Source organism: Aplidium turbinatum, chromosome 1 (assembly GCF_918807975.1).
Source record: "Aplidium turbinatum chromosome 1, kaAplTurb1.1, whole genome shotgun sequence".
NCBI classification, from domain to species: Eukaryota; Metazoa; Chordata; class Ascidiacea; order Aplousobranchia; family Polyclinidae; genus Aplidium; species Aplidium turbinatum.
In genome coordinates this window covers 25,941,335-25,952,549 of record NC_137472.1, presented here as the reverse complement: position 1 = coordinate 25,952,549, position 11,215 = coordinate 25,941,335, and the positions used below count along the sequence as shown (strand labels likewise).

The following is an 11,215-nucleotide window of genomic DNA, read 5'->3' as shown; positions in this document are numbered from 1 at the left end:
ATAAGTGTCGACACTATTTCACGTGTATTACACGTAGATTTGGTGGTGGATTTTACGTGGTTTTACACCCACACTCTACTTAATTTCCGCGTATCTGAAATCAACAATTTAATACATTTGTATTTGTAATCTACAAAACTTATGCGTATTGTGTGCCATTACTTTTATCAATTGCAGTATAAATCGTCCTTGTTAACTGCAGCTATCTATGTATTCAACTTCAAAAACTACACATCAAAGAACATGTATTTAAAATGCGAAAAACTCAACGGTTGTATTAGTGTTTGTACGTGAGGCCGTGATGGTAATGTTCGGTGTAGACGAGCCAGCCTACACGAGGTTGGAATGTCAGGTCAGCATTCAAATTGGCTCGCTTCCCCGTCCGGCTCGCAGAGTTGGTCCTGTTCCAACATGATCTTGTTTTCATTTTCCTTGTGTTTCTGAAAAACAAGAACAGTGTAAACACTAGCAGCGTACTCGGGAGGATAAAAATGCGTTAGGCAAATAAATAAAAACTTAGGCTTAAATGAAAATTCCTTAATCGCTGATAAACGTTCTTATATTTACCTGTAGACCCTTTGGAGCATTTGTTAAAAAATCCGTGATTGCACCATCAAGTTGGTGTAGTTTTCCATTTTTGTTTAGTGTAAGCCAACATTCTGAAAAAGAAAAGGTATTCATTAATCTTTCTTTTTATCTTTAAAACCATTAGGTAAAGTATGTTTATGACGTACCGCGCCGTAAAAATAAAAAAATGAATGAATTTGACATACTTTAGTATATCACAGTATATCTCTTTAGTTATTTAGAAGTTGTATTTCAATCAAACAATATAATATAAAATAATTAAGGAGCGCTCACAATTATTGTCAACAGCTAATGGTTGACACTTTACAGCAGGGCTACTCTACTGGCGGATCGCGGTCCGAATTCGGACCTTCTGGGTGTTGATGGTGAACCTTAAGCTTTTGGAAGAATAACCTCATTGCCAAGTTTCAGGGCTTTTTTAAACAGATTTCTACTGGGAGGAAGCAATTTTTACTGAGATTATCCTAGTTGCTGAGGGGCTGCGACATCCAGACTCCCCAACACTTTCTCAGAAATCCAATGCGAGTTACATTTTACCTCAAAAAGTGGTTTGGTACAGATAATTTAACTTTCGTGGTTGCGTGGAAAAGAACTTATTTACCGGACTGCTAAAAATGTTCAACTTGTCAACCTGGAACATTGTTAACATTAGTTGAGTAACCCTGCTCTACAGAATTGAAATTGTTGGGAAAATAATGTGGTTGATGTCAATTGTGAACACTCCCATAACAGGAAAAGGTAACGAAATTGCTAACGTGATGGCTTACTTGTGATAACGGAGTAAATAGAAAGGGGTTGTAGGGCTTTTTTCCCTTTCTTCCCCTTCAAACTATATTGGGACCAAAGTTCGCTTGTCCCAATCTTCCTCAACATCAAGCGTAGACAACTTGCTGGATTTCTTCCTCCGAGCGCACAGAGAAAAGTAGTCTACAAATAAAAGTTATAAAGCTTTGGTAATTAATTAAAATAACATAATTAAAATAAACTCAAACGTTTTCGACACGTACGTGTGTCCTCATCAGGAATTACTAAAATCTGCAATGTTCTGATCTTCTTCGTCGTATGAGCTGTCCTTTTCCGGACTATATGTTTGGGCATAATGTCATCAGCCATTCGACAGTCTCGTCATCCAGGGTCTTCAGGCCAAGCGTTCCACGTGGTGGTTGATGGATTGGGCAGTCATGGACGACATGGTCTACTGTCTGGTGAGGACACACGTACGTGTCGAAAACGTTAGAGTTTATTTTAATTATGTTATATTTTTGTGTGTAATACATTACGTTAAACCCGCTAAGGCTACTCTGTTTTATTTCTCTATGGTTTAAATAAAAATTAGTGATAATTAAAGCAGATGATGTCGAAGAAAAAACATAGCCGAAGTAAAGTACTTCAAAATATAATGTCTGCATACCAAGTTCTTTTTGAAATCTTGACTATTGTCCAACTTGCCACAAAACTCTTCAAAGTTTAGGACATCACGAAATGGCGCCAGGTTTACATCTACAGGTTCAGGGTCTGCAACAGCCGAAGTACTCAGTAGACCTCCCCAATCCCCGGACTTTCTTTTGTTTTTATCTATATTGTGACTTTTCTGCATGGGTTTTCAATGCTGATTTCAAAAATATGCATAAAATTTTTTTTCGATCAACATCTGGGAAGTTATTCGCTGTTACTTAACAATAACTTTTCATAAAAAGTACAAAAATCCCCTTTAAAACCCCTTTACTTTTAACCTAGTATGCTGATATCTAGATTATCTGAAAGCATTTCTTCTGCTGAAGAATTAAAAAAAAAAATTATTAAAATTGGACAATTGGTACCAGAGTTATGATCGTTTAAGTACCCAGATTACGCAGTCACGCATGACTGATTTTTGTTAATTTATTGCCAAATGATACTAGAAAAATGGTGAAAGTTGCTGTCAAGGGGTTTTTGGGGGTAAGGAGTTCAAAAAGTTTATTAAAAAGTGTCTCAGAGCAACAGAAAAAAAGTTATTAATAAATTGATACGAACAGTCACGCATGAATGATTTTGTCGCAGTCGCTTCATTCCTACAACGAGATGTATTCCTTAGGCACCACAAACGTTAAATGCCTGGAGTCATAAACAGTATAACGTGGAACCGATCATCTCAATGTAGCTAACATCTGGGTACCCATTGCACTTGATGTTAGAATACACGCTTCATTGCTCGAAAAGAGCTCTGATCAAGTGCAAGATGGCCACAGTCCGCCACAATTTCAATAGCATCTCTCACCCAGCATAATGTAGTCTATGTATCTAAATCATGTGGTAAAAAAATAGATTAAGTCAGCTGAACTTAACGATAACCTTCTGTAATGTATTTTAGGTTTCACTGTTGATCAGTTAGCATTTCTACTTGTATCTTGTATGATTATATAACGTATTGTATACAGTTCTACTGTCTAATATTCCGTGTGCATTCATGTATCCATCATGGAGCTGAGGAAGAGTAAAATGAACAATGGTGGTTTGCTTGGTAATTTGCAGCCTTTAAAACATTTTAAGGAAGGACAATTTAGACCAACTACTGGAGATGTTCTTCAGAAATACATATATCATCTTCAATTAAATCCTCGTAACCACCAGAGTGGGAAACTCACAGCTTGGGATACAGCAGTATGTGTAGCAAAAGTATGGCAGCCTGCTTGCATTCCACTGATGACAAAACAAAATATTCAAAACAAAATTATTCGTTTGGTTGATGAATACAAGAAATACAAACATGCCAAAAAGGAATCTGCTGCCTTAATTAAATTTCGAGAAACACTGACAACACTATTTATGATATCTGCTAAGAATGCCGAAAATCTTACTAACAAAAACAAAACATAGCTACCAGAAGATAAGGCAGAAGGTATACAGTTTCTTAAATTACTTGAAACAAACCAACCAGCATCTCTTGGACCCCTTGATAGAAAGAGGTTGAAATGCTTCAAGAATTATGCATTGAAGAATCGAATAAAGGTAATAACTTATGATGTATGTTTGTTCCTCAGTGCAGATTCGACTTAAAGGTAATAAAGTATGATGTATGTTTGTTCCCAGTATGCTTAACAGCCCAATGATTTTTAAAGTAACATATCTATTAATTTTTGATACGGATGAATAAACAAGACGTTTTTTACAGATAAATGCAGATTCTCAGCCATCTACCTCAGGACTTAATTTACTCTCCTCGTCATCTTCCCAATAAATTAAGTCGAATCTGCACTGAGGAACAAACATACATCATAAGTTATTACCTTTATTCGATTCTTCAATGCATAATTCTTGAAGCATTTCAACCTCTTTTTATCAAGAGGTCCAAGAGATGCTGGTTGGTTTGTTTCAAGTAATTTAAGAAACTGTATACCTTCTGCCTTATCTTCTGGTAGCTATGTTTTGTTTTTGTTAATAAGATTTTCGGCATTCTTAGCAGATATCATAAATAGTGTTGTCAGTGTTTCTCGAAATTTAATTAAGGCAGCAGATTCCTTTTTGGCATGTTTGTATTTCTTGTATTCATCAACCAAATGAATAATTTTGTTTTGGATATTTTGTTTTGTCATCAGTGGAATGCAAGCAGGCTGCCATACTTTTGCTAGACATACTGCTGTATCCCAAGCTGCGAGTTTCCCACTCTGGTGGTTGCGAGGATTTAATTGAAGATGATATATGTATTTCTAAAGAACATCTCCAGTAGTTGGTCTAAATTGTCCTTCCTTCAAATGTTTTAAAGGCTGCAAATTACCAAGCAAACCATCATTGTTCATTTTACTCTTCCTTAGCTCCATGATGGATAAATGAATACACATGGAATATTAGACAGAAGTGTATACAATACGTTATATAATCATACAAGATACAAGTAGTAAATGCTAACTGATCAATAGTGAAACCTAAAATTCATTACAGAAGGTTATCGTTAAGTTCAGCTGACTTAATCTATTTTTTTACCACATGATTTAGATACATAGACTACATTATGCTGGGTGAGAGATGCTATTGAAATTGTGGCGGACTGTGACCATCTTACACTTGATCAGAGCTCTTTTCGAGCAATGAAGCGTGTACTCTAACATCTAGTGCAATGGGTACCCAGATGTTAGCTACATTGAGATGATCGGTTCCACGTTATACTGTTTATGACTCAAGGCATTTAACGTTTGTGGTGCCTAAGGAATACATCTCGTTGTAGAAATGAAGCGACTGCGACAAAATCATTCATGCGTGACTGTTCGTATCAATTTATTAATAACTTTTTTTCTGTTGCTCTGAGACACTTTTTAATATATTTTTTGAACTCCTTACCCCCAAAAACCCCTTGACAGCAACTTTTACCATTTTTCTAGTATCATTTGGCAATAAATTAACAAAAATCAGTCATGCGTGACTGCGTAATCTGGGTACTTAAACGATCATAACTCTGGTACCAATTGTTCAATTTTAATAATTTTTTTTTTTAATCCTTCAGGAGAAGAAATGCTTTCAGATAATCTAGATATCAGTATACTAGGTTAAAAGTAAAGGGGTTTTAAAGGGGATTTTTGTACTTTTTATGAAAAGTTGTTGCCAAGAAACAGCGAATAACTTCCCAGATGTTGATCGAAAAAAATTTTTATGCATATTTTTGAAATCAGCACTGAAAACCCATGCAGAAAAGTCACAATATAGATGAAAACAAAAGAAAGTCCGGGGATTGGGGAGGTCTAGTACTCAGCTTGTGCAAATATACCATCTGCGTTTGCTGGTTCTCCAATATGTTGATCAGCTTTGCACTTAAAAATTTTAGGTCCATTTCAATTTTGTCAAGCCTTCTCGTCGTTGTGGTTTCAAATGCTGTAAAATTTTTGCGATGAGCTATGCGGTCAAAACTTTAACAGTTTGAAATCAATTACAATCAAGTACTTGTATTGAGTAGCCTACAACTGTGCTGGGTACATTGTACAAGAAAAAGGTATCAAGTAGCACTGTATTCTAATCACGCTCAAGAATAGCATACCACTCACCAGTTAGTGCAAGAGATGGTTCGTCGGTGATCAAATTCCGTCTATTATGTGACGACACAAGACTTCGCACTAAAAAAGTTATTAGTAGAATACAGTGGTGTAACCGGCTACAGTTGCTAATTAATTCTTCAATATTTTGAATAAAAATTATGTTACAAATCTCTTGCAACATTCCCAGATATGATTGATTGCATTTTATCCTTCTAAGTGGGAAAGCGTCTTGCACACTAATAATAGAGGACACTGCGTAGAACAACTTCTGCAGTCTGCACCCACCATGGAGTCGACTGTATAACTGTTTCCAAATGGATTTATAAATAATGTGACTGGAATTTAATGCTACCCATCACTCCTGATGGATTACTGGGTAGAGGTTATCGTTGTAAAGTTCGTTGCCCAAGGAAACAATCTGGTGTTGGAAGGTTTTGAACTCGACACCTCTCGATTCCAAAGCCAGCACGTTAACGCTACACCAAAGTTGTCAGCTCATGTTAATACCATACTGCTATACAGATTAGAATAGGCTTGGCTATAACCATGTAGAAAATATTGTCATCTCAACCGCAATACACATACATGCAAATACATACATGGCAATTCAGATGGAGCGTGACGTTTCTTTCCAGTACTCGATCCTGGCTTGCCTGGTGTAAATAAGAAAAAAACTTATTTAATTGACATGTTTCAACTTTGCAGAGATTGGTAGGAAATTATGAAAAATTACTGTACTTGATGGAGTACAGTCTTCATATTGTGGCGGTATCGGTAAAGAAAATGAAGAGTTCAATGTAAGCCTCTTTGTCTGATGTCCTTCATCATCATCGCTATCTAAACAAAAAATGAAGTTTATCGTAAACTTCAAATTACAACGAACATGTTTTCTGTGTAGTACCTAGCATTAAAAAATCCGTCTGCCACTATTGGGACAATCTATTTCGGAGAATTCGACTCGGTGAAATCGACAGCCATTTTTGAAGATTTCTAAAATCCCACAGCGGCATATGTATATTGAAAGGAATTAGTTTATAATAGAGGTTATTTACCAAAAAGTCTCAGCCAGAAACAAAAAAAAACAGTTGTCAAATGACGTTTCATGATTAACAACAGAGGTTAATAAAATAAGTCTCAGCAAAAAAAAGCAATCTGGGCAGAAACAGATCCAACACTGACTGCAACGCAGTGTTCTATATAGATAAGACAGCAGTGCCACTGTGCCAGTCTATGATATTTCAGTAATCAACGTAGGTACTAGGTAGCACAGTTAAGACTGACTGAGGGAGGGCCGCTAAAACCAATTACCCTCTTCCATTAATAATATCTACTTGTTTAAGCACAGGTATATGGTCAAACAAAGGGTGTACTGTAAGATTGTACATGTACTGTCACGGAATTGTTTTCAGCGTCTCTCCCTCAGCCAGTATCAACTTACTGTGCTAAGTAGGTTGACCACTCTCTGTATATATGGAACTGTGTAGCTTAAAGTTTTCGGGAAATAACACAAAACAGCTTTGCGCCATATTTATACATGTACAATCACTAAAGTAAGATCGCAAGAGTCTGTTTCCCTCTATGAGGGTTCGTCGGGAGGTACTTACTGACGAACTCTTGTAGGGGGAACAGACTGTTGAGTGTTGATATCTTTGTTTAGTGACTGTAAATCCATAAATATACAACTACATTAAATTTGAAATTAAATATAGAACTACATTCAATAAATTTTTCTTAACTATTTTATCAATTGTTTATCATCAACCTTCAGAGTCAGAAGAACTTAGGACTTCTACTCTTCTCTTCCTACGCTTTCTGATGGTCAGATCTTCTTCTTCCAAGTTCGAAGTGTATTCTGCTTGCTCTGACATCGCCAAAGCAATTTTATAGTCATCTGAAAAATAAACAGCTAGACTAAACTAAATATAGTTATCAGGTTATCAATAATTTACTTCATGCAAAAGTTATCAATACTTGTCATAAAGAAATTGACTACAAAACGTTCTTCTTGCCATAAACACAAAATTTGTAGCAATATAAAAATATATTATTTCTTACCATTACACCCAGGACTCTTATTGCATACAATGTCCATTTCTCCTTATCCACAATTGAGCATTTTTTAACGTGGTAGCTTGCTCTAAATGGTGGCCAATAACAATGACCTAAATTGGTAGTCTGCAAAGTAAATAGCAATTAATACCAGCAGTCAGTACGCCATTTATAAACCAGTTAAGTGAATTTGGTATACTGTACTAGCTTAAAAATACACAAGATCAACACCTGTCAAAAAGTGGAATTGGTTTTACTATGTTGTTGAACAAAGACACAAAACTGGATAAAATAAATTTTCAAACAATTTACCAATGTTTGCTTTGCAGCTAAATTAACCACTAAGCCAATGTCGTCCATCAACTTAATAATGGTGCTCACCTCATTTATAACTGTCCATGGACTTGGTACAACCTGAACAGCATTTTCCCCTGTAAACTCAACAATTGTATATTTTGCCATTTCTTGACACTAAGTGATTACTTTCCTGAAATGAAAATTCAAAACAGATTGACAATTATTAGGAAGGCAAGAGCTTACCCTTCTCTCAAGTTTTACAGGCATGGTACGACATTTGTGTCATTTAGGGCGATTTTTTGTCACTAAAGGTACTTTTTTTAGTTGTACCAATTAACAAAAGAAATGTAGAACCAAAATTTCATGGTTGTGGGGTAAGTTATAAAGTTACCAAAAGTTAACTTTTGTGTTTTTAGGTTACTTTTTATTTGTTTAGTCACTTTATTTTGCATACTTTTTTGCCTAATTCCCCTTTTTATTTATCTTGCATTGCTACTGGAGAGATGAATTTATAATACATTCTATGTAATGCCAAGACTTTTAATATATCTTCTACTATGATACGGAGTTTAGGTTTGCACGAGCCCATGCATGTTCGTATTGCTAGTACTGTATTCCCAAAAACTCGTAAATGTGAAGTAATTTTTTGGGGTGAAACAAATTGTGTTAACTTGATTGACAGAAACTTTCTGCCAGAGAAAGTAAAACATTACATATAATATGTATAATTTGAATTTGTATTATATATAATTATGATTTTAGTACAAATTGAAATAAATTTACATGCTTTTTTATGTTGAATTGCTGCCATTTCTTTCGCTTTCTTGTTTATGTTGAGTAAAGTTACATTTTGGTTACTTTTTCCCAAATTCAAAGTCACTATTTTGAGTTTTTACGTTACAAAAAAAAACCGCCTTAAACTTATATATATACGAAAAATATACGAAGCATAGTAACATATTTTTATGCAAGCACTTTGGTCAATTCTTTTATAATATTTATAATACAAGGCAAACGCATGACACAGACAGTACTAAGCTGATAATTTGAGTCATACTTCACACTGGGGTCCACGTCTTTTAGGTGCAGGCAGTTAGGCACCGGTCAAATTAAGGCACGCACACTGTTGCATCAAGATATTTAGGTGCAGAGCACTGTGGCGCCTGTTCATTTAGGTGCTATTCCTAATAAAGTCTGCAGATTGTATCAGCTCAACTTTGGCAAAACCTAGTCGAGGTTGTGATGGAAAACCAAATTACTCTTCACTCAAGCCTACCACCCGCTTGAATATAGGCTACGATACATTTTTTACTTCTTCATTTTTTTATTTTTTCATTTTTTTACATTTTTTTTTTTGATACATTTTTTTATTTTTTATTTTTTCGAGGTTGTGATGGAAAACCAAATTACTCTTCACTCAAGCCTACCACCCGCTTGAATATAGGCTACGATATATTTTTTACTGATGTGTAGTGTAGGACTTAGCTAAAAGTGAACTCAGTCATGTTCGGAAACTTGAATAATTTATTGATACAGTATTCGCCGACACAAACCTGGACTAACAACAAATAAATGCACACACATTAACAAAACAACATATTTTTCTGTTCAATATAACATTTAATGTGAAAAGCATTGCGCTACTTGCCAAGCTGATACAATCTGCAGACTTAATTAGCCTACTACATAATTTTTCATTCAGGCATGTTACCTTTCAAGGTTTTGCCATCTTTTCCCGTTCATTAACATGCTGGTAGGTCTATATCGATTTTTGTAGTTAGTATCTTTTTCGTTCCGGACGCGTTAATGACGAAAAATAAAATGATTGCTGTGACCGTGTTTGCCAAACGAATCATTACATTTTTGCTCTCAACAAAGTTAGTAAACAACAAGTTAGTTATATACAATGCTTCTTTTAAAAAAATGGTAATGGTATGTAAATGTAATGCAACTCAAATTAAAAATTGACTACAAAAATGCACTTCGAGTCAAAATTTAGTTAAAAAAAGAACGCTTCCGGGTAGTATCGAACTCAGTTCCTCTAGAATAGGAGCCGACGACGTATCCCACGCGCCACAAATCGAGTTGGATAAAATGGTTGGATTAGAACTTATATATAGGCTACGCGCTTCTCGTCTTTTGCTTTGAAAGAGAAAAAGAAAAAAGTGACTGTATAATGACGTAACGACGGTCAAATAGTGTTTCAGATTCAAAGACCGGCGCCGGTCGAATAGCCACTGCCTTACTTTTTTGTGCGTTGAATCCGATATTCGGTACTTTTCTGTAAAGTTTACAAATAAACAATGTAAAATATTAACCGAATTCCACAATTTTGTTAGGCAGACTTTGAAATTCTATTGAGAGGAGCGATTTGCGGGGAAACCCTGGTTGATTGCATTCAACTCGAACCCTGCATTCTTTTTTTTAGGCTAGGTCCAGGCGCTCATGCAGTTTGTTAGAAAGGGTCGTAATTGTTAAAGCATGCCGATTCACTTCTTTGAATTTTTTTCAATTTATTACAATTTGCCTTGAGCATTCAGAAAGAGTGGTGGAATAATTTTTTATTTAATATTGATTACTACATTCTTTACTCTTTACTTTTTTTTCTAGTATCATATTGAAATCGGTTAATTCTTTACTTTTTTTGGCACTATTGAATATCGGAATATTCTTTACTTTTTCACTATCGACTCCCATGCCTGCCTCTTGCAGGCATGGCCTCATCATACGGTTTATATAATCATACGGCAGAGCAGACCAATTGTACTAAAATGTGCAGGCAGTGCACACCATTCCTTGTTATGCCCTACCATGACATGTCCTACGGTATGTCCTGTCATGCCCTGCCTACACATTTTAGTACCTGTACAACCGGAGCAGACACTAGCCAAGCACCACTTTGAACTGTCAATTTACATAAAACATATTATTACTCGGAAATATCTACGGTAGGCTAAAGTACAACTCCAAATCACTGGCGATGTAGATTCGACATTTTAGTTAAGATGGAGCTTTACAGTACATACCGTACTGATAAAGTGAATTACATTACTAACCACGCGCTGTAAACCAGAAAGATTTTTGAATCTACGATAATAATCCTTATTTCAATCAAGATTTATACCAAACATTCTTACCTTTCAGCACGGTACCGTACCACCTACCAGTGCTGCAACCCGCAGGGCAGCAACGCAATCTGTACAAGCAAGTAAGCAACTGAGAACTGATTACTGATTCAGTAATCAGTTCTCAGTTGATTACTGAATGTACTGAATGTG

At 35.6% G+C, this 11,215-nt stretch overlaps 1 protein-coding gene across 5 annotated transcripts; it reads right to left on the bottom strand.

Moving 5' to 3' along the window:
• Positions 1 to 228: 228 nt before the first annotated feature.
• LOC145773932 (uncharacterized) lies at positions 229 to 9,644 on the bottom strand. Of its 5 annotated transcripts, none has more exons than XM_082585064.1 (9): positions 8,022 to 9,644; positions 7,647 to 7,766; positions 7,354 to 7,497; positions 6,330 to 6,428; positions 6,191 to 6,244; positions 5,601 to 5,669; positions 5,327 to 5,430; positions 2,000 to 2,103; positions 1,376 to 1,515 (listed from the first exon to the last, which is right to left on the bottom strand). In XM_082585064.1, the coding sequence occupies exons 2-8, from the start codon at positions 7,681 to 7,683 to the stop codon at positions 2,089 to 2,091; spliced, it is 522 nt and encodes a 173-aa protein (XP_082441190.1). In that variant the 5' UTR covers positions 7,684 to 7,766; positions 8,022 to 9,644; the 3' UTR covers positions 1,376 to 1,515; positions 2,000 to 2,088. The 5 variants fall into 5 exon arrangements, with proteins under 5 accessions (XP_082441185.1, XP_082441207.1, XP_082441201.1 ...); XM_082585069.1 differs by having other exon boundaries at positions 7,354 to 7,482; XM_082585081.1 differs by lacking the exons at positions 2,000 to 2,103; positions 5,327 to 5,430 and adding an exon at positions 336 to 440 and having other exon boundaries at positions 1,356 to 1,515.
• Positions 9,645 to 11,215: the final 1,571 nt, after the last annotated feature.